The 24,202-nt window shown below is 38.7% G+C and overlaps 1 protein-coding gene across 1 annotated transcript in view; it reads left to right on the top strand.

Moving 5' to 3' along the window:
• The first annotated feature begins 13,049 nt into the window (after positions 1-13,049).
• LOC111159470 (phosphoglucomutase 2 like 1) overlaps positions 13,050-24,202 on the top strand; it is a 49,653-nt gene continuing 38,500 nt past the window's right edge. Inside the window, exon 1 of the mRNA XM_022521977.1 lies at positions 13,050-13,450. Coding sequence (XP_022377685.1) covers positions 13,340-13,450 — 111 coding nt within the window. The 5' untranslated portion in view covers positions 13,050-13,339. The remainder of the gene's footprint in view (positions 13,451-24,202) is intronic.

Here is a 24,202-nt window from a genome sequence, read left to right as displayed (position 1 = left end):
TGAACCCATTTGGGCTTGGTGCTTTCTGTTTTAGAAAGTTATTAATTACTGTTTCAGTTTCAATTTTCTTAACAGATACAGGACTATTCAGATTGCCTGTGTCTTCTTGTGTGAATTTTGGCAGATTTTGTCTTTCATGGAACTGTCCATTTCATCTAGGTTACCAAAAATTTTTTAAAGATTTTATTTATTTATTTGACAGAGAGAGGGAGAGAGCACAAGCAGGTGCAGGCAGGAGAGGGAAAAGCAGACTCCCTGCAGAGCTGGAGGAGCCCCATGGGGACTGATCCCAGGACCTCAGGATCATGACTGAGCTGAAGGCAGTCTCTTAGCCAACTGAGGCACCCAGGAGCCTGCTTCTTCCTCTCACTCTCCCTCTGGGCTTTCCCTCTCTCTCTCTCTCTCTCTCTCTCTATCAAATAAATAAATAAATAAATAAAATGTTTTAAAAAATAAAAGAAAATCAAATGTTTTTATTTTACTTTCACTTATTTCTTCTCCAATGCTCTTTTTTTTTAAATTTTATTTATTTATTTGACAGACCATGATCACAAGTAGGCATCGAGGCAGGCAGAGAGAGAGGAGGAAGCAGACTCCCCGCTGAGCAGAGAGCCTGATGTAGGGCTTGATCCCAGGACCCTGGGATTATGACCTGAGCCAAAGGCAGAGGCTTTAACCCACTGAGCCACCCAGGCGCCCCAACGCTCTTTTTTTTTTTTTTTATATGACCTTCTGACCTGTATCATTTTCCTTTTCTTCTTTTTAAAAAGAATTTATTTATTTTAGAGAGAGAGAGAAAGCACATGCAGGCAGAGAGTGGGGGGAGGGGCAGCGGGAGAGAGAGAATCTCAAGCAGACTCTTCACTTAATGCGCAACTTGATGCAGGGCTTAATCTCAGGGTTGTTAAAAAGCAGAGTCAGATGCTCAACTGACTGAGCCACCCATGCGTCCCTCATATTCCTTCTCTTCTAAAGAACTTTTAACATTTCCTGCAAGCCAAGTCTACTGGCAACAATTCCTTTAATTTTTGCTTGTCTGAGAAAGTCTTTATTTCTCCATCCCTTTTGAAAGATTAGTTTGCAGAGAACGTAATTCTAGGTGCTTGTCGTTGTTTTTATCTCTCAAGACTTTCAATAGTTCACTCCATTCTCTTCTTGCCTGCATGGGTTTTGAGAAGAAGCTGATGTAATTTGTATTTTCGCTCCTCTATGGGTAATTTGTTTTTTAATTCTGGGTCCTTTCAGGATTTTTTCTTCATCTTATATTATCAACAATTTGAATACAATATTCCTACATAAAGTCTTTCTTGGGCATTCATCTTGCTTGGCATTCTCTGAGCTTCCTGGATCTGTGATTTGGTATCTGACATAATTTGGGGGAATTCTCCTTCATTATTGCTTTAAATATTTCCTGTTTCTTTCTCTTTCTGATATTCCCATTACGCATATGTCATACTTTTTGTAGTTGTCCTGCAGTTCTTGAATATTCTGCTCTGTTTTTTTCTGTCTCTTTTCTCTTTGCTTTTCAGTTTTGGAATTTTCTTTTTTCTTTCTTTTTTTTTTTTTTTGAAATAATTTATTTATTCATTTGACAGAAAGAGATCACAAGTAGGCAGAGAGGCAGGCAGAGAGAGAGAGAGAGGAGGAAGCAGGCTCCCCGCCCAGCAGAGAGCCCGATGCGGGACTCGATCCCAGGACCCTGAGATCGTGACCTGAGCCGAAGGCAGAGGCTTAACCCACTGAGCCACCCAGGCGCCCCAGTTTTGGAATTTTCTATTGAGATATCCTCCAGCTCAGAGATTCTTTTCTCAGCTGTGTCCAGTTGAGGAAAGAAGTCCATCAAAGGCACTCTTCATTTATGTTACACTGCTTTTGATCTCTAGAATTTTTTTTTCTGACTCTTTCTTACAATTACCATCTCTATGCTTACATTACCTATCTGTTCTTGCATGCTGTCTATTTTATCAATTAGAGTGCTTAGCATATTAAACATAGTTGTTTTAAATTTCTGATCTGATAATTCAAACAAGCCCACCATATCCGAGTCTGGTTCTGATGCTTTCTGTCTCTCTAAACTGTTTTTTGCCACTCAATATCTTATAACTTTTTCGTGATAGTTGGACATGATGTACTAGGTAAAAGAACTGCTATAAATAGATCTTCAGTAATATGGTAAGGTGTGGGGGGAGCAGAAGTATTTTATAGTCCTATGATTAGTGTTAGTCTTTTAAGGAGCCTGTGCCTCTGGATTGTGAACTTCACAAGTACTTTTCAGTCTTCTCCCCAATCCTTAGAAGGGACAGGATGGCTAGAGTAGGCTTGGGTTGGGTATTTCGCTTTCCCTAGGTCAGTTAGGCTCTGATAAAAATCCAGCAGATTAGGCTCTGGTTAAACAGTTTCTCCTGAAAGCAGGCCTTGTTAAGAACAGATGCTCTGGTATATTCACAATGGCTACTTACCCCTTGCCCTGCCAGAAGCAGGGGCATTTTTCTCCAGTATTCACTATGAGAACTGGGTCAAGATCTTGGATAATAGGACATTGACAACAATATATAACCCCATATGACTAGGTCTTCTTGGAGTTTTTGATTTTTGGACTTGGGCACACTGATTCTCCAATAATTCATCAATTGCAGTTTTGGTTTTCCAACCCTTGCACTAGTCCCTGAGGTTACTACTTGTGTGTTTCTGCTACTCTAAATAGTGACTAAGTTTCCAGTTTGGGGGCAGCAGTTTGCATTGTAACCTCACTTCTCTGATGGACCCAAGAAAGCTGTTGATTCTTCAGTTTGTTCAGCTCTTTACTCATTGTTAGGGTGCAATGGCAGCTTCCAAATTCCTTACAGGCCTGACTAGAAACCGAAGTCAGCAGGCATCTTTTGACCATAAGGCTGAAAGCCACACATTTAGGATGAGAGAGCAGGAAGATAAAAAGGAGACCGGTCATTATTGATGTCTTTGACTTATTGCACTTGGATTGCCTTCCTTGGGACTTCTTGTTGTTTGGAAAACAAAAATACACCTCTCTTTGGTTAAGCCACTCTGATTTGGTTTTCATTACATGTAGCTGAATGCAATCATAACTGATACATGGCCATTTCACTCCTCACTAATATTGATAACTAAAGGATGGGCAGAAAAATGTGTATGTGTGTGTGTGTGTGTGTGTGTGTGTGTGTGTTACTCATTCCAGTTTGTGATTTATACAGAATTCTTTTAAATGATGAAATCCACAAAAACAATAACTTTTAGTCTTCCCTTTGCCATAAACATTGGGTTATGTTCTCCTATTGCTTTGAGTCCAAAATCTTTCATTTTCTAATCTTAGAAATTTCTAGGATATATCAGGCTGTGGACATCACATAATCATAAAATCAGTTTCCCTCCCAGAGCCCTGAACTAACTCCAACAGATTCAATTTCCCTTCATCCACAATATACCATACTACCTGCATCTTATAATAGAAGGTGGATCTTAGTAGTTCATCAGGAAATGTAACATTGTTAGAGAAAGAAAACTGACTACATGCTACCTGTTCTTTCACTAAATAAATAGAAGATCTCTATAGAGAATAGGAAACCATAAAAAGTGCTATACCAAATTGGCAAAAGAATCTAAAAGAATTATACACACACACACACACACACACACACGCACATGCACACACACGTATATACAAAATACAATAACTGAAATTAAAACTGCAAAGATGGATCTCCCAGGTTGGAGGACACATTCAGATACTAGGAAGATAGCACGCCCTGAGGACATCAAAGCTACATATTCCCCCATGCCTGGACATTTTGCCCTATGCATCTATTCATTTGCTGTTTTTGAGTTGGAGGAGAAGGCCATGTGAAGACAGAGGCACAGACTGGAGTTATGCAGCCACAAGCTAAGGAAAGGTTATAGCCATCAGAAGCTTAAAGTGGCAAGGAAAGATTCTCCACTAGAGGCTTCAGAGGAAGCATGGCTCTACCGACACTTCAGCTCAGACTTCCTGCATTGGAACTCTGAGATAAAACAGGCTTAATCTGTTTTAAACTAAGAACAAACAAACAAAAAACCCAAGGTCAGATCCCTGCTCTGAAAAGATGGCTCTCAGACTTGGTTGCACATTGGAAACATAGAGAAAGCTTAAAACAAAAAACAAACAAGCAAAGAGAAAACACTTCATGCTCCAACCCAGATCAGTTGAGTCAATCTCAAGGGTTGAAGTCCAGGAATCAGTTCCTTAAAATGCTATCCATCCAGGGTTAGGAACTATTACTCTGGATCAGGGTGAGCAAACTCTGACCCTCGGGCCAAATCTGGCCTGCTGCCTGCTTTTGAATAAAGTTTTATTGGAATACATGTACACACACAAAACCTACAGCCCGGTTTAGTAAGTTAGATTCTGATGAAAAGAGAATTAGGAAACTGGAAGAAGAGAAATAATATAGATTAGAGTGGAAATTAATGAAACAAAGAATAGCAAAAGCAATAGAGAGAATCAATGAAACGAAGTTCTTTGAAAAGAGCAACAAAACTGACAACCCTTTAGCTAAACTAAACTCCGCCCCTAAAAAAAGACTTAAATCATTAGAAGCAGAAGTAAAAGAGGGGACATTATTGCTGACGGGAAAAAAGGATATAAAGGAATACCATAAACAATTGTATGCCAACAAATTAGAGAACCTTGATGAAATAGACAAATTCCTACAATGAAACAAACTAATGAAATTTACTCAAGAAGTAGACAAGTGAACAGACCTATAAAAAGTGAAGAAATTGAGTTAATAATCAGAAAACTACTCACAAAGCCCAAATCCACATGGTTTCACCATTGAATTCTCTACTAAAAATTAAAGGAAAAAATATGCCAATTCTTTACAAACTCTTTCAAAAATTAGAAGAGATGAGAACACTCATTTTATGAGGTCAGTATTACTCTGATACCAAAACCAGAAAAATGCATCACAGGAAAACTACAGACCAGTATCTATTATGAATACCAACAGATTAATCCTCAACAAAATACTAGTAAAACAAATGCAGAAACATATAAAAACGGTGCTATACCATGAACAAGTAGGATGCAAGTTTGGTCTAACTTCTAAAAATCAATTAATGTAACAATTGTAATAATGTAATCAACATAGTAATAAACTTACATGTACTTCTCATTAGATACAGAAAATAATTTGACAAAATCCAACACTCTTTCATGATAAAAACACTCAACAAACTAGAAGCAGAAATTCTCTTCTGTTTCACCAGTATGAAAAAAGCATCTACTAAAACCCCACAGTTAACATTACATTTAATGGTGAAAGATGGAATGCTTTCCTCTAAGGTCAGGAACAAGACAAGGATGTTTGCTCTTGACACTTCGATTCATCATTGTACTGGAGGTTCTAGCCAAAGCAAACAGGCAAGAAAAAGAAGCAAAAGACATCCAGATTAGAAAGGAAAAAGTAAAACTATCTATTCACAGATGACATGATCTTATATACAGAAAATCCAAAGAAGTTAAATAAAAAACTATTAGAACTAACAAATGAACTCAGTGGTTTCAGGATGCAATTGAGGTACAAAAGCCAACTGTATTTCTATATATATGCAATGAGCTATCCAAAAATGAAATTAAGATTCCATTTACAATGACATCAAAAAGGATAAAATACCTAGGAATAAATGCAACATATGCTCTGAAAACTATAAAATATTGTTGAAAGATAACAAGGAAGATCTACAATTAGAAAAAAAATCCCATGTTCACAGATTGGAAGACTTAACATTGTTAAGATGGTAATACTCCCCAATCCGATCTATAGATTCAGTGGATTCAAAGATAATCCCTGACTTCTTTGTAGAAATCAACAAGCTGACTGTAAATTTATTTAGAATCATGAGGGACTTAGAATAGTTAAAACAATCTTGAAAAAGAAGAATAAAGTAGGACTCATACTTCCTTATTTCAAAACTTACTACAAAGTAATAGTAATCTAGATCTTGTGGTACTAGCACAAGATTAGACATAGAGATCAATGGAATATAACTGAGAGTCCAGAAATAAATCCATATATCCATAGTCAACTAATTTTTTATGAGAATGCCAAGGCCATCCAGGAGGGAAAGAGTAGTCTTTTCAACAAATGGAGCTCAGATAGCTGAGAATGAGGTTAGATCCAGAAGAATGAGGTTAGATCCCTTCCTCATACCATGTATTGAAATTAACTCAAGGTAGATTGAGAACCTAAACGTAAGAACTAGAACTATAAAACTCTTAGAAGACAACAAAGAGGGGATGCCTAGGTGGCTCAGTCAGTTAAAAGCATCTGCCTTAGGCTCAGGTCATGATCTCAGGATCCTGGGATTAAGCCCTCAGTCTCATGTCATCACTGGGCTCTGTCTTCTTAAAGAAGACAACAAAGGGGAAATCTCCTTATATTTGGCCAAGGATTCTTTTTTTTTTTTAATATTTTTTATTTATTCATTTGAGAGAGGGTTAGAAGGAGAGGAAGAAGCAAACTGCCCCTCTTCCGACCATGGAGCCCAACCCAGGGCTCAATCCCATGACCATGGGATCATGAACTGAGCCAAAGGCAGACGCTTAAGGGCATAAGCCATCCAGGTGCCCCTTGGCAAAGGATTCTCAGATATAAGCAACAAAAGAAAAAAACAAGATAATTCAGACTTCTTCAAAACTAAAAAGTTTTCTGCTTTGGACAACACCATAAAGACTGTAAAAAGATGGGGTAGAGGGATGGGTAAAATAGGTGAAGGGGATTAAGAATCGCAAACTTTTGGTTTTGGTTACAAAATAAGTTCTAGAGATGAAAAGTACAGCATAGGGAATATTGTCAATAATACTGCAGTGATGTTGTATGGTGACTATATTTATTGTGGTGAGCACTGACTAATGCATGAAATTGTCAAATCACTATGTTGTACCCCTGGAACTAATAAAACACTGAATGTCAACTGTACTTCTATAATAAATAAAGGAATGTGAAAAGATAGCCCACAGAAAGAGGAGAAATACTTGTAAATCATTTAACTGATTTGTATCAGAAACTTATATCGAGAGATACAAATAAATCTTAAAATTCAAAAATAAACAAAAGACAATTTTTAAAATGGGCAAAAGATGTGAATAGTTCTCCAAAGATATACAAATAGCCAATAAACATATGAAAAGATGTTCAAACCACTAGTCATCAGGGAAATGAAAATCAAAACCACAATGAGATACCACTTCACAGTCACTAAAATGGCTAGAATCTGGGGGACCTGGGTGGCACAGTCAATTAAGTGCCTGACTCTTGGGCTCAGGTCATGATCTCAGGGTGGTGAGACTGAGCCCAGAGTTGGGCTCCACACTGAGTGTGGAGCCAGCTTAAGACTCTCTCTCTTCCTCTCCTTCTGTCCAAGCATCCCCCCACCACACACACCTGCTCTCTCTCTCTCTCCCCCCAAAATAATTTTAAACATAGCTAGAATCAAAAAGTGAGATAATAACAAGAGTTGGAAAATCTGTGGGAAAACCCTCAAACACTGCTGGTAGGAATTTAAATGGTGCAGCTGCTTTGGAAAACAGTCTGGTTGCTCCGCAAATGGTTAAACATAGAATTACTACATAGTCCAGGCAATCCATTCACAGGTTTAGAGAAATGAAAACCTATTCCACACATAAACTGTACATGAAATGAATATTTGTGGCAGCATTATTCATAATAGCCAAAAGACAGAAACAACCCAAATGTCACCAATGGACAAATAGATCAACAAAATGTAGTATACCCATACACTGGAATATTACTCAACCGTAATTCTACAAAGATAGAAAGCAGATTAGTGGTTGCTTAGGCCTGGGAGTAGGAGATAGGGTGAAAGGTGGTTCATATCTAAAGGGCTTGAGGTTTCTTACTGAGGTCGTGAAAATATTCTAAAATAGACTGTGGTGATGTTTCTGCATAACTAAGAATATAACAAAAAAACACAGAACTGTACACTTTAAATGGGCGAATTATTTGCTATGTGAATTATATCTCAAAAAAGCTGTTTTAAAAAATGTAATAAGGCACTCACTCTCAGGCACCAATTCTGCACTTCCACAAACCTGAAAGGGATGTCTCCTTAGATTTTGTACCCTACGTTCTTTGCCTTGCTTCACCCTAATCCCAAGTGTGCTCTGCATTCTTCCCCCTACCTTACAGAGAGATAACCACTTCTTATTTGTTGTTGTTGTGTTCCTTTGGAATTTTATGTAATAGGGCTAAAAGTAGAACATAGAAAATTGTTTACAAGATACTTCCTTTATTGACTCTATTTTTAAAAAAAAAAAATACAGAGTTCACTAGAGTTTAGGTCAAGTATCTTGATGATGAGCAACAAGAAAATACTTATCTTTTCAGAGAAATCACACAGCAGAATGATAGATTTCCTCAAGACTTAAAGTCTTAAAATATCAGAGTGATGAGAGAGCAAGAGAGTCCCCAAAGATTGCTTGGTGGCAATTCTTCAAGGAATTGACAAGATTTTTGGGGGGATGTCTATATGGTATACCTAGACAGAGGCTTTGGGGTTCATAGCCTTAACCAAGGTTCCTGACAACAGCTTATGAATGGTATGCAAGGAGAAAGCTGTCAGACTTCCAAAGACCACTATGACCCTAGACAATACAAATGTTAGCAGAAACCTTGATAAAATAGAGCTATCGACTCTGTTTCCCTGGTATTATATAAGCCCTGGATGAGAAGGGAGCCCCCTAATATTGATGAAAATACAATTTCTTGCTACCCTGACAGAATGAGAGCTTTGAGTCTCTTAATTTGATTTTTTAAAACAATAAGTAAATGGGTATTTCTTATACACTTGAGGTTTTTCTTTTAAATTTTTAAATTTGGAAATAATTTCAAATGAATTTGCAAAAATTAAAATAGAACAAAGATTATCCAACTATCTTTTACCCAGATTCCCCATTATTAAAATTTCCCCCATTTGATTATTTTCTATTTATCTAATTATATGTTTGTATATATATTTATATATGTGTATATGTAACATATATTTGTGTGTGCACATATATACATACACGGTATTTTTTTTTCTGAACCATTTGAGGGTAAGTTATGTATCATGATCCTAAAATATTCAGTCATGTATATGTATTAGGACCAAGAGAGATATTTTCTTTCATAACCACAGTTAGGGTTGCCAGATTTAGAAAACCTTGGGCAAATTCCCATCAAAAAGAATGAAATCTTTCCACTTGCAACAACATGGATGGAGCTACAGATTATTATGCTAAGTGAAGTCAATCAGAGATAGACAAATACCATATGATTTCACTGATATGTGGAATTTAAGAAACAAAACAAATGACCAAAAGAAGAAAAGAGAGAGAGAGGTAAACCAAGAAACAGATTCTTAACTATAAAGAACCAGAAGGGAGGTGGGTGGGGGGATGGGTGAAATAGATGATGGGGATTAAGGAGTGCACTTAGGTTTATCAGGGGGTGATACATGGAAGTGTTGAGTCACTATGCTGTATACCTGAAACTAATATATTTTTTTAAGATTTTATTTTATTTATTTGTCAGAGAGAGAGAGCACAAGCAGGCAGAGTGGCAGGCAGAGGCAGAGAGAGAAGCAGGCTCCTTGCTGGACAAGAAGTCCAATGTGGGACTCGATCCCAGGACTCTGGGACCATGACTTGAGGCGCAGGCAGCGGCTTATCCGCCGGGCCACCCAGGTGTCCCATACCTGAACCTAATATTATACTGTATGTTAAATAACTGAAATTTAAATAAAACCTTTTTTTTTTTTAAATAAAAACTTAAAAAAAAAGAACTCTGGGCAAATTCGACCAGAAATTTAAGCTTCTGAGGGGCACCTGGGTGGCTCAGTGGGTTAAGCCTCTGCCTTCAGCTCACGTCATGATCCGAGGGTCCTGGGATTGAGCGCCGAATCAGGCTCTCCGCTGAGCAGGGAGCCTGCTCCACCTCCCCCCCACCCTCCCGCCCCCGCCCCACCTGCTGCTCTGCCTACTTGTGATCTGTTGAATAAATAAGTAAAATCTTGAAAAAAAAAAAAAAGAAAGAAAGAAAGAAAGAAAAGAAATTAAAGCTTCTGAACTTTCCCTAACTAGGAAAACTATTATACTCCCTCTTCTGGACACATTTACATACTATTCTTTGATTTAACGAGTTCTGGGTCTCTTTGGTCACCCCTCAATTCTTAAGCAATAAGCCAAAGATGCTGGGCAAGGTTTCTAGTAAACATTGTATGTCATAATCTTGTTGATAAAATTAAGGGCTGGTTGACTCTGGTATTGAATTAAAAGTTATATTTCTCCAGTCTTTTATAATTGCCTTATATAATTCCAACTCTTGGAAATTCTGTTGATTTCCAAGTGTTTCTCAGAATTGAATTAAATTTAAGAATTGTCTTATAAAAACCACTGCTTATCAAATTTAGTAAGTGTAGAATTATCATTGGATCTTGTTAAAATATAGATTCTGGGGGCCACCTGGGTGGCTCAGTGGGTTGAGCCTCTGCCTTCAGCTCAGGTCATGATCTCAGGGTCCTGGGATCGAGCCCCGCATCGGGCTCTCTGCTCAGCGGGGAGCCTGCTTCCCCCTCTCTCTCTGCCTGCCTCTCTGCCTACTTGTGATCTCTCTCTCTCTCTCTCTCTCTGTCAAATAAATAAATAAATAATCTTTAAAAAAAAAATATATAGATTCTGACTCAGTAGCATTGGGAAGGGGCTTGAAATTTTTGTATTTTCCAGAAAACCATATAAGAGGACTTATAGCAAGGTTATGGCCACTTATACCACAATCAATAGATATTTGTTAAATATGTTGGGACCTAGGCCCTATCCCAATGTACTGATTTGGAATCTCTGGGGCAGTGACCAGGAATACACATTTTAAACGAACTCCTAGGTAGATTTGAGAACCAATGGTTTATGGGTTTGAAACGCCCTCTACCTTTTTCTCTACTTATTAATTTTTTTGTCCTTCAAAGCCTAGTGCTTGTTGCTCCTGCTGCTTGTTGCTTCTATTGACCACCTCAGACTGAATTCTTTAACAGTCGTCTGCAGGAAGCATTTGCTGTTTATCATCGGCAATCTTTTCTCACATATATCCTGTCTCCCCAGGCACATTTCATTTTTTGAAATGAACAGTTTTGTTATATACTTTCTTATAGCCTCAGCTCCTAGCATAATGCTTGGCACAGAGTAAATATTGAATCAACATTTGTCATGGACAATAATCGTGATGATAGTGAACGATTAATTTCTTTTCAGGACACGTGGCTGTTTCCCAAGCCTTGTATGATTAAAAGAATTTGCTGATTCCATAAAGGAAACCACCCAACTGCTTAGCGAAGATTGTAAATGCCGACTGTGGCACGTTTATTTTCAGGAATTGGCACTATGATCCTTTTGTACTTTGGTAGCTTGGATTTTATTATGGTAAATGGCTTGTTAAAGGAAATAAAGTAATACTTTGAATTTATTACGTCTTTTATCTGTGAACCTGAAAGCCCTCTAAAGCCATTTATTAAGTTCCTGTATAGCCATGGTGTAAATATTTTTTTTTGAAAAGATTTTATTTATTTATTTGAGAGAGAGAGAGGGACCAAGAGAGGAGAGAGGTCAGAGGGAGAAGCAGACTCCCCGCCGAGCAGGGAGCCTTATGTGGGACTCGATCCCAGGATTCCAGGATCATGACCTGAGCCGAAGTCAGTTGCTTAACCAACTGAGTCACCCAGATGCCCCTGGTGTAAATATTATTACACCCTCCTTACAAAACAGCTGACTGGGGAAAGAGCTGTAAGATACTTGGCCAAATTCATAGAGCCATTTTAAGAAGGCCAAAGCAAGAAAATCAGCAGCTGCTGAGTGTCTGACAGGAAAGCCTTTCTCCGCATCTCCCAGACTTCAAGTTGCGTGACTTTGCAAGGTGAGCGTTCCAGAGGAGAGAGGCCAAAGCAAGAAGAAACTGAAGATGACTTCAGTGATCTCTTCTCTTCTTCCGTAAGCTTATTGCCATTGCTCTTTGTATCCCCCTCTTTTGACGCTTGTACACTGTTGCTTGTGTTATGGTTAAATGTTGACCCAACTCCCCCCCTTAATTTCCCTGTCTATTTTTTCTGTCATCTTTTTCTCTCTCCTCCTTCACTGCAGCAGCAAAAAGAACTGCCAGCAGACGAGATCTAAACGAGGTTGGCACCCTCTGGTTCTATCACTTAGAATTGAATTAGAATTGAATTCTGAATTCTGCCTCTTTGAAAAAGTCCCTTCACTCTCTGATGTACTTTCCTCGTTTGTAAATAGGGGTAGATCACGCCCACCTACCTCACAAGATGGTTGAAGAGATAGAACACGATTCGTAAACTTTAAAGCATTAAGTGGATACCAGTGGTCCCCTTACTGCATCAGTCCTGGTTTAAATTAATTTAATTCCATGGCCACACTGCGCAGCAAAGCAGGGACAGGGCGTGTCCGTAGGGAACAGCCTGCAGGCATATCTTTTTCCTTTGAGAAAAGGGAGAGCGCGGTGCTGCTGGGTGTTGTAGTCTTTCCGGCAGTCTCCACAGAGCTCAGAGAAAGAGAAGAACTTCAAATCCCGTGAAGCCCTGCGGTAACAGTCCCTTGCACCCTCCCGCCAAGCGCGTGCCCCAAGTTGAAAAGGGAGGGAGAGAGGGTTCCTACGCGCGCGCCAGGGGTGCACGGAGTGATCGCTGAAGTGTGGTGCTGGCGGTGGATACGTCAGCCGATGATTGAGAAAAGGAGACGAGTGGGAGTGTGTGGGGACTGTAACAAGGATAAGACGCGAGGCAAGAGGCAAATTAAAAAACAACCCAACCCCTCACCACCCTCGCTGATCCAAGCTCGCACTTCTGCAGAGGAACCGCGAGCACGCTCTCTGGCTCTGGCTTCACGCCCCAGCGACTTAAATCATCAGGGGCGGGAAGGGGCGGGGCCTGTGGCGCGGGAGGTGGGGCGGGGCGTAGGGCGGCGGCGGCGGCGGCGGTGGCGGCGGCTGCGGCGGCCACGACCCAGACATCTGGGACTGTTGTTGTTCTCTCGCTGTGCGACCGCCTCAGTCGGTTCGTGCAGAAAAAGACCCGGAGCTGGTTTGGTGGGAGCGGGCAGCCGCATCCCCCTCTCTTCTGCTTCCCCAAAGCTGCAGCAGGAGCTGGCTCAGACACCCCGCGGTTGGTCGGTCTCCGATGCCCTTCAGTGAGGAGGGGGCGTCAGAACCCTGGTGAGCTCATCTCAGGCCCCCCCAACCCAGTGTCTTCGCGGCCCCCCAGGCCCTCACACCCCAGTCTCGCTGCCATGGCTGAAAATGCAGAAGGGGACCTGAACTCCAACCTGCTCCACGCCCCCTACCACACCGGGGATCCTCAGCTAGACACGGCCATCGGGCAGTGGCTTCGTTGGGATAAGGTGGGTACCTGGTCAGCCCGGCATCAGCCCTGTCCTCCCGCATGCCCTCGCATACGCAGTCCGCCTTTTCCCGTCCCCACCCGGTGCTCGCCAGGCTGCAGAGGAGATGGCTCAAACCACCGGGCGGGGACCAGCGGAGCCGGGCGTTGCCACCCACCTATGCTTGGGCCGCTTCCCCGGGACCGTCTGAGCAGGGCTGCCAGTAGTCTCTCTTCTTTTTGCAGTGCGCGGGATTGCAGTCTCCCTTTCTCACCCACTCCCTGCCCTTCAACAGCACGTCGTCTCTCTCTCATAAAAAATAATTATAATTATCATCATCATCGTAAGTTAAACCCTTCATAGAGCTATTTCCTTTCTCCTCCCTTGACTTCCTTCTCTGCAAACCTGAAAGTGGTTTTTGGTATCCTTTTTAGATATCCTTAACCGCTCTCCGCTTTACTTCTGGTCTGGTGTGTTTCCACCTTCTGTCGTAGGTAGTCACTGGTTTTTTATCACTCCCTGGTATTCTCTAGTATCACCTTTTGCTCTTGAGAAAGGTAAGCGTTCCTTTGCCTCTTTATTTCTCTTGCCGGGAGTTATTTTCTGGAAGTATCCTGTTCAAAGAATCATGTTTTCATGGTTTCACTTGATGTTCCCGATATGGAAGTGTTTTTGCTTTACCCATTCCTTTTCCTCCTTTACTCCTGCCACCCCCTCGGAGTTGTTGGTGTGATTTCATCATGTGCAGGCATATGTGATGGATCTGTGAAAGCCAGAATTAAAATTCAGCTCTCTTACTTGTAGAAGAGGCCGTTGGTGGCTCCAACAGGAGAACATGATCCAAGCTTTTGCTTTATCAAGTGCATTAAATGCATTTGTTGAAGTAGAGAAGGCAATGTATTTTAAATGGAATTAATAATAGTGAATTAAGGAATTAGTATGGCAGTATGTGAAACCATGTACACAAGAATTTTCTAAAGGATTTGCTTTCAGAAAAAGTCTTATTTTCACTTTGCTCAGTCATTAATATATTTAGCAAAAAATATTTATTGAGCATTGGGTCAATATTTTCCAAGCCTGTTAGGGATGAATACTACTGGTGAGGAAATAGAAGGGTTTGACCTCAACAAGCCTTCAGTTAGCAGATAAGACCAACAAATAAGCAATTATAATAAGTTACTGTTGCTTGTTCATAGGCATCTCCGACATTCTTTTTTTCCTCTAGAGTGTAAAACAGTGCTTCTCAAACCCTAAAGTGCTTACAGATCACCTGGGGATCTAAAATGGAGATTCACATTTAGTAGGCCTGGGGTAGGGTCTGAGATTCTGCCTCAACGGTGAGCTCCCAGGTGATACCAATGCTGCTGGTCTGTGGACCACACTTGGAGTGGGAAGACTCGAGAGTGTTGTGGTTCAAATATCAAATTAAAGAAATAACTCCTTTATAGGATTTGACCATATATTTTTTTAAGTCAAGTGTGCAGAATTTGTGATATCCCATTAATTACCATAAGAATGTGTAAAAAGCAAGTAACTTTAAAGCCATTTGCCCGAGGATAGCTTAGTACAAGAGCTAATGCTTAGCATACAGTAAAAACAAATGTACTACAAACTGACTATATAAATGTCTTCAGCATGGAAACCTTACCAAATTGCGAATGAATGATAATCTTATATGTTTAATAAGGTTAGTTGTTTTTGTTTAAAGCCATCTGCTTTCATTGGTATTTTCAGGAAATGAATGTTTTTGAGCACTTATGTGTCCCTGAAAAGAGGACTCATGAAATTTGAAAACACTTGTAGAATTCCAACACAATTTAATTTACTAGTAACTACTATGTATGTCAAAGCTTTTGATCCCAGCAATAGGAATTTGTTTTCATTGCCATGGGTGAGATCTTTTGTTCTTTTTCGGTGTCAGTTTTGACTATGCTTTTCCTAACGAGTCTTTGATTTTTTTAAAGATTGTTTGAATGAAATAATATTTATTAATTGTCTATGCTGTGTCTAGATATGGGATATATGGAAATATGAAAAGACTATAAAATTCATATAAACACAAAAAATAACACTGGGACAATATTTGTGGCAATTAAACATTTATAGGCAGTCCTTATAGGAATTCAAAAGTAAGAGTGACCTGTGGGCTGTGATGATCAAGGAAGACTTTATAACATGGGATACATTTAAAAAGACTGAGGGGGAACCTTCACTGAAAATGGAAGAGAAATTCTTAAATTATATTTAAAGTACCCTTTCTTTTCTTTCTTTCTTTTTTTTAGATTTTATTTATTTATTTGACAGAGAGAGAGATCACAAGTAGGCAAAGAGGCAGGCAGAGAGAGAGGGGGAAGCAGGCTCCCCACCCAGCAGAGAGCCCAAAGTGGGGCTCGATGCGGGCCTTGATCCCAGGACCCTGAGACCATGACCTGAGCTGAAGGCAGAGGCTTAACCCACTGAGCCACCCAGGCGCCCCTAAAGTACCCTTTCTATATAAAATACTAGCTAAAAAAAAAAAAAAAAAATACTAGCTAAAACCTGTGGAAGATACAAAAATGAAATAGATAAGGATTCTATCTTCAGAGAACATAGAAGGGAAAATGAAACAAAAGCTCACAAAGGGAGCAAGTAGTAAGTGCCTTTGCCCGGGGAATAAATCTAAATAATTTTAATAATTATTTAATAAAAATAAGAAGTAATTGATCCCTCTCATATGGGAAATAATACTTTTAATTGGTTAAAAAAGGTGTATTTACTGTGGATTGATAGTGTGGTTAACCTAGGCTATATCCCAGGGCACTGAAATTTAGAGTGCAGAAATGTGAAATAATAGATCAAACTTACAGCATTTATTATATTACACGCTGACAACAAATATTGTCTATTAGAACAGAAACTGAGTTTACTACCTGATTAATATCTCTTTAGTGAAAAAAAGGAACCTATAAAATGTGGCTGATTCTTAATGACTCTGCTTGCCCAAATCACTAAAATTGCTAGTTTTAGCTGTGGTAGGGTGGTGTACTTAGAAAAGTCTTTACGAAAAAAAGTATTATTTGTGCTAAACTCTCAGAATTAGTTAAAATTTGGACTTGCCAACATAGAGAGGAGCTATTCCAAGCAGAGATAGAAACTTGGTGTACTTAGAACATTTGTTTCTGCTGTAGCTTTGGGTAAGAGATAGAAATTATTGGAAAGGTATGTGAGACCAGGTCATAGAAGAGCTTCAGTATGTGTTTAGTGGCCTTGAATAAAGGTGTATGTAAGTGTTAAAAAGAAAATAATGCAATGAGACAGGGTTTTTATTGGGGCAGTCTGGGGGACCCCACATAGTTTCTGTGCGGTAGCATTCTGTTGTTTAATTTACTGTAGTTCCTTATCTGACCCTTAGTTTTTATGCCTTCAGACTTTGTTAGTTTGTCTTGTCTCAGGATGGATTGACCCTCCTCAAGAAACTGAAACTGATGTCTGAATTCAGAATGCAATTTTATTAATTTAGGGTATAGATGTAATATAAGTGGATTTATCTCTAGTCAGGGTATTTGCTAGACGTACCATAAGGGAAGTCAAAGACTAAGAAGATTTATAGTAATCATGAAATCAGATCACAGGGATTCAGATACATGCTTAAATGTTTAACAGCATTGGCCGGTAATAAGTAAAAAGTAAATAAGTAAAAGTCCCATTTCTATGATGGGACTATCCTACCACTGGAACCCAGCAAGTCCGAGGTTCAAGATGTTCCTTCTCCAGGTAATGCACAGATGACTCTTTTAAAGTGCTCTTTCCGTTCTATGCTCTAGGGCTAAAGCCTCCCACTTTTTTCCTACTTCTTTCTTTCAATGTTTTCATACATTCTATCACATTATAGACAAGTCTTGACTGGCCTAGAAGCCAGATTCTCTTTAATATGACAACCATTACCTGTTTCTGATCTACTGTAAATTTTAACTTTTTGAAAACAGATACACCAAGATACTGAGTACTGCTCAAGTTTGGGTGTGTGAATGTGTGGGTGGGGAGTGGGACAGTACAGGGCAGCACTGTTCAGTCAGTTGGAGGAGCAATAGCTATAGATTGACGAAATGTGCAGGCAGAGATTGGCCATGGCATTTTGAGAAATAGAAGGTAGAGCACTGTGGTCTCAAAATGTAGGTCTATGTTGAGAAAGGATAGAATGTCAAACTAAAGATGAGTTAGGTTAGGTTAGGGTTATGAAATGCCTGAAAATAGAAATAAAAGACTTTAAGCCAGTGATTTTCCGATATCTAGCAGTGAAACTTTTTCAAGCAAAATATAGCCCAGGAAACTAGTGGTGAACGAATTCCCTTTTAAATCATCATTGTGTGATGGAAAATATATCCAAGAAGCACATCTACGAAGGTGGTCTAGTGTAATTTCATTGTATAGAGACCTGAACAAGTTGTGGTAGAGCCTGGACCACAGCGTCTATCTGCCACCTAGTTCAATCCAATTTTTACAATACTAGTTTATATTACCTTTTTTGGTTCACATTTTTCTAATTAATTTGGTCTTTAATCATTGAAGAGTATGGAATACATATGGCTTTATTAATTTGGGGAAATATTAGTACTTAATAGTTGAATTTATTTGTGTAATGTTTCAAGCTTTTGTAAAATGATCTAAATCTCATTTGATACTCACAGCAACCCTGAATGGTAGGCAAGCCAGGCAGTAGTTATCCCCATTTTTACAAGTAAAGAAACTTAGTTTAAGAAAAGGTAAATGACTTACCCAGGGATGTATGACTTTTAAGCAGTAGAGTTGGGACTAGAATTAGAACCTGACCTTTACTCTAGTTTTCTTATCACTGCACTATACTCTATAACCTGAATATTTAGTAAATGTTAGTGACATACACCAGGTTCAAGGACTTCATTTAAAGCTATTTTATTGGCTTTTGTTAAACCTGAGTAGGATGTAATTGCAGAATAAATGTCATGGAATTTTTTTTAAAGAGCTAAATTTGCAGATCAACAGTTTGCTTTGATCTCCCTGGCAACAGCATTCTCCCTCTGAGAAATTCAGTGCATATAAATAAGGGTTTGAATTTATTTTACTTCTTAGAAATAAAATTCCTTATTTTTTGTTTCCAGACTTCTTACATTTCCTTATCAGTTTCCACCATTTCATCTTCAAAGCATTTTTATTTATTTTAAAGAAATACATGCTTATGATTAAAAAAAAAAGTACAAAAGAGAACATAATAGAAAACAATGTTCCTAACCACTTCTCATTTTTTATTTGCTCCTTAGAAGCCATTTTTAGCTGTTTGTTTTTAGTTATTCTCATGGTTACCATCAAAAGACTAAATAATATGCCAGTACCAGTAGTACTTGACTTAGGTTATTATTTGTCAAATATGTGCTATAAAAACTCAGAGCTCACTTACACAATTCTCTATCTCTCCTAAATTTCAGTAGTTATGTTTTAGTTATTCTCTTAGAAGTTTAAATAATGTACTTAGTGCTAACAAAGTCTACAGAACAATAAGCCCAACTCACAAATCAGAGCTCCCAATTGACCATTTTATTTAAGAGGACACTGGCACTGACATGGATGAATTACCCCAATGTAAAGAAATCCCAGATGACCATAGTGCCCTAGATCCACACTGGGCTTCAGGAAATGTGTCTATGCCATAAATAATAAAAAACTGGAAGATGTTAATGATATGGTGAAGATGGTATGTTTTTCTGGCAACAACATTAAAAAAGAAAAGCAGTTATCCACGGAGAGTAGAGAAGAAGGGAGGGGAAGAGGGAGGGAAGGAGGGAAGAAGGAAGACCTGAGTAAGCAGGTTATGGTTTGAACATGAAGCAAATGAAAACAGGGCATGATTTTGAACAATGAATTGACAGAGCTTAAGAAAAAATGCATTTTGATCTCAATGCCTTCAGGAAACATAGGTGGGCCTGAACAGAAGCAAATTTTATCCAAACCCACTACAGGGATTCACAGTGAACAATATTTAGATGATCTTAACCTTATGTTTACATTATGTTCAATTTTGAAGATCAACCTGAAGACAAAACATAAGATTTAGTAATTTTTTTATTGTGAAAAAACTAATATAAACTAAAATTACCATCTTAATGATTTTTAAGTATACAGTTCAGAAGTGTTAATTATATTACATTGTTGTGAAATGGATCTCTAGAACTTTTTTAGCTTACAAGTCTGAAACCCAGCTGTTATGTAAGTCCCCTTTTACTTCTCCCCCCACTCACTGGTAATCACAATTCTATTCCATTTCTGTGAATTTGACTACTTTAGATAGTTCATAAAAAGAGAATCGTACAGTATTTATCTTTTTATGACAGTTTATTTCACTTAGTATGATGTGTTTAAGGTTCATCTTGTTGTAGCCTATGACAGGATTTCCTTCTTTAAGGCTGAATAATATGGTATATCATACTTCACTTATCCTTTCATTCATCAGTGGACATTTGGGTTGCATCCACCCCTTGGCTGTTGTGAATAGTGCTGCTGTGAACACGGATGTGCAAATATCTCAAGACCCTGCTTTCAATTCTTAACCAACTGAGCCACCCAGGCATCCCACCTGCTTTCAGTTCTTTTAGCATATACCCAGAGTGGGATTGCTGGAACCAAATGTAGATGTTAGTGGGATAAATAGGGTTTTAGCTTACTGTGCTTTGTTTCATGCTACTTTCTGTCTTTCAGAAATATGTTGAAATTTCATCTAGTCCTCAGTACCCATAGACCCCTTCCCCAGTTCTTTTGCATTATGGGTTTAGTCCTTTTATACCTTTACTCTCATTTAAAAAATTCTCAGGAAGATGAGGAGACAAGTGTTTGAGACTTTCATCTTCCACTGAAACTATTATTTTTTCAAATTAAAAATATACTTAAAACTGGAAGCAACCAAGGTGTCCTTCAGTAGGTGAATGGTTAAACAAACTTTGGTACATCCATACAGTAGAATATTATTTATTGATTTTTTTTTAAAAAAGTTATCAAGCCACAAAAAGAAGTAATCTATCAAGCCACAAAAACACAGTTAAACTTTAAATACTTACTACTTAATGAAAGATGGCATTCTGAAAAAGCTACATACTGTATGACTCTATATGTCATTCTGAAAAAGGTAAAACTATAGAGAAAATTTAAAAAAAAATTACCTGGGGAAAGGAAGGAATAGATGGAGCACAAGGGATTTTTAGAGCAGTTAAGCTATTCTTTTATGATACTGTAATGTGCAATACATTATGTATTTGTCAATACCCATATGTAAACTATGGACTTTAGTTCATAGTATTGGATCAATATTGGATCAATTACAACAAATGTACCACACTAATACAAGATGTTCACAACAGGGGAAACTGAAGAGAACACCTTGTACTATCTGCTCAATTTTCTTTTTATTTATTTATTTGACACAGAGAGAAATCACAAGTAGGCAGAGAGGCAGGCAGAGAGAGAGAAGGGGAAGCAGGCTCCCTGCCAAGCAGAGAGCCGGATGCAGGGCTCGATCCCAGGACCCTGAGACCATGACCTGAGCCCAAGGCAGAGGCTTAACCCTCTGAACCACCCAGGTGCCCCTATCTTTTCTTTCTTGAAGGAATTTTGATTAGTTCCTTCAAGTTTTCTACGAGGCCATTAGAAAGCCTATGTGGAGGGGCGCCTGGGTGGCTCAGTGGGTTAAAGCCGCTGCCTTCGGCTCAGGTCATATCTCAGGATTCTGGGATCGAGCCCCACATGGGGCTCTCTGCTCAGCGGGGAGCCTGCTCCCTCCTGTCTCTCTCTCTCTCTCTCTCTCTCTCTCTCTCTCTGCCTACCTCTCTGCCTACTTGTGATCTCTGTCTAATAAATAAATAAAATCTTTAAAAAAAAAAAAAAAAGCCTATGTGGATATATCCTTGATCTAGAATTATTTTCCCTCTTTCTTTCCTGTTTAAAAAATCAGAGCCTAGAGAACCTGATGAAAAGGAATTTGTCTTATTTGATTCTTTCAGATTTTACTTGTAAGATACATTGAACTAACCAAAGAATGTAAGTATTATATTTCACCATTTTAGATTTTCATAGTCCCTCCCTGGATTATCTATATTAGATTTCTTTAATTGTCTTAGTAAGACAGCATGATTTGCTTGTTTTTACATATTGTTTTTACATATTTCATGTGTCTGGTTGTTTTTTATAAATATATTTTTCCCAGAATGAAAGATTGATACGTAATTTAGTGCAGATTATACTAAAATATTTTTTTTCATTAGTCAATTTCTATCTACTGCCAGTTAGTACTAAGAGAGTTAATGGAGAGGGCGCCTGGGTGGCTCCGTGGGTTAAAGCCTCTGCCTTTGGCTCAGGTCATGGTCCCAGGGTTGTGGGATCGAGCCCCACATCGGGCTCTCTGCTCCGAGAGGAGCCTGCTTCCTCCTCTCTCTCTCTGCCTGCCTCTCTGCCTACTTGTGATCTCTGTCAAATAAATAAATAAAATCTTTTAAAAAAAAAAAGAGAGAGAGTTAATGGAGAAAAGAATATTTTTCTGGTGGAAAAGAATAGACAGGTAGGTCACCATAGCTAATCCTGCATGGGACCTTTTACACCAGATCATTTAGTGAGCACTGGATCTTACCAAACAAAACTATGGCATGGTCATATCAAATGTCCCGAAGAATATGAAAATTATAATGTAAATGAAAAATCCTATGCTTCTCAGATACATAAGCCTTTTAGCTTTCAGCTAATCAGAAGATCTCTTTAATGTAAATAGTGGTTTTATTTTACGGTTTCTGCTTCACATTTTTCTCATGTCATTTTTCCTCTGAAATGTTTCATTATTAATGCAGATAAAATTTAGAAAAAACCTAAGTGCCTACCAAAGGGGAAAGGATAAACAAATTGGAACACTGCAACAGTTGAATACACTAGATCAGGGATGAACGGACAAAGAAGTTATGGTATATATACACCATGGAATATTATTCAACCATAAAAAATGACAACACTACCATTTGTGACAACATAGATGGAACTTGAAGGCATTATGCTAAGGGAAAATAGACTAGAACAACAAAGACTATATGGTCTTTCTTAATGTGGAATCTAAAAAAACCCCAAAAGACCAAAAAACACAGCAAACTCATAGATCAGATTTGTGGTTACCAGATGGGGGATATATATGCAGAATTAAAGGAAGATGGTCAAAGTGTATATAAACTTCTGGTTATAAGTCAGTACTAGGGATGTAATGGACAATATAATTATAGCTTACACTACTGTATGATATATTGGAAAAGTTGTTAAGAAAGTAGATTCTAGGGGCACCTGGGTGGCTTGGTTGAGTATCCGACTCTTGGTTTCAGCTCAGGTCATGCTCTAGCGGTTGGGAGATTTAGCCTCACATTGGGCTCCAGGCTCAGTGGGGAATCAGCTTAGATTCTTTTCCACTCCCTCTCCTTCTGCTCCTCCTGTTTCTCTCTCTAAAATAAATAAATAAATCTTTAAAAAAAATAGTAGATTCTAAGAGTTTTCATCACAAAGAAAATTTTTTTTTCCTTTTATTGTATCTATCTAAGATGATGGATATTAACCAAACCTATTATGCTAATCATTTCACAATACCTTGAATAGCATGAAGGTTGGGGCGCCAACACCGCAAGCCGTCGAAAATCTGCATTTAACTTTTGACTCTCAAAAAATTTAATAATAGGCTCCTTTTGACCAGAAGCCTTACTGATAACATAGTTGAATAACACATATTTTGTATGTTATATATATTACAAAATATATTCTTACAAAAGAATAAAGCTAGACAAAAGAAAATCATAAAGGGAAAATAAATTCACAATTTTGTACTGATTTTACTGAAAAAATTTTGCATATAAGTGGACCTGCTCAGTTCAAATGTGTGTTGTTCAAGGGTTGATTGTATATATAAACCATCATGCTGTGTATCTTAAACTTACAGTGATGTCAGTTGTTTCTCAGTAAAACAGGAACAAAAGAAAATATAGATCTATATGTATTGAAAGGATCTCCAAGATATATTAAGTGAAATAAGCAAGTTGCAGAACAGTGTGTGCCATTTGATACCCTATATATAAAACAAAAAGAAAGCAAAACTCTCTCCAGTAAAGATCTGGAAGGATACATCACAACAGTACTGGCTCCCCCTACAGGAGGGGCCTGGGACGGATGGTAATAGTCAAAGACCTGTTTAGCTTTATATATGTATTATTAGGATTTGTTTTTTTTTTTAAGATTTTATTTATTTATTTGATGGAGACACAGCAAGAGAGGGAACACAAGCAGGGAAGGTGGGAAAGGGAGAAGCAGGTTTCCTGTTGAGCAGGGGGCCCAGTGTGGGGCTTGATTGGAGGACTCTGGGATCATGACCTGATCTGAAGGCAGACACTTGATGGCTGAGCCACTGAGGCGCCCCTGTATTATTAGTATTTTTTTTAAGTAGGAAAATGTATGGATATAGTTCAAAATTAATAATAATGTTTAAAATACAAATAAAGAGGGGCACCAGGGTGGCTCAATTGTTTAAGCATCTGACTCTTCATCTCAGCTCAAGTCGTGATCTCAGGGTGGTGAGTTCAAGCCCTGCACTGGGCTGCATGCTGGGTTTGAAGCCTACTTAAAAAAATAAAGTAAGTGGGCGCCTGGGTGGCTCAGTGGGTTAAGCCGCTGCCTTCGGCTCAGGTCATGATCTCAGGGTCCTGGGATCGAGTCCCACATTGGGCTCTCTGCTCAGCAGGGAGCCTGCTTCCCTCT

Source organism: Enhydra lutris, unplaced genomic scaffold, assembly GCF_002288905.1.
Source record: "Enhydra lutris kenyoni isolate GAN:26980312 unplaced genomic scaffold, ASM228890v2 scaffoldscaffold68, whole genome shotgun sequence".
Taxonomy (NCBI): domain Eukaryota; kingdom Metazoa; phylum Chordata; class Mammalia; order Carnivora; family Mustelidae; genus Enhydra; species Enhydra lutris.
This window is presented reverse-complemented; position numbering and strand designations above follow the sequence as displayed.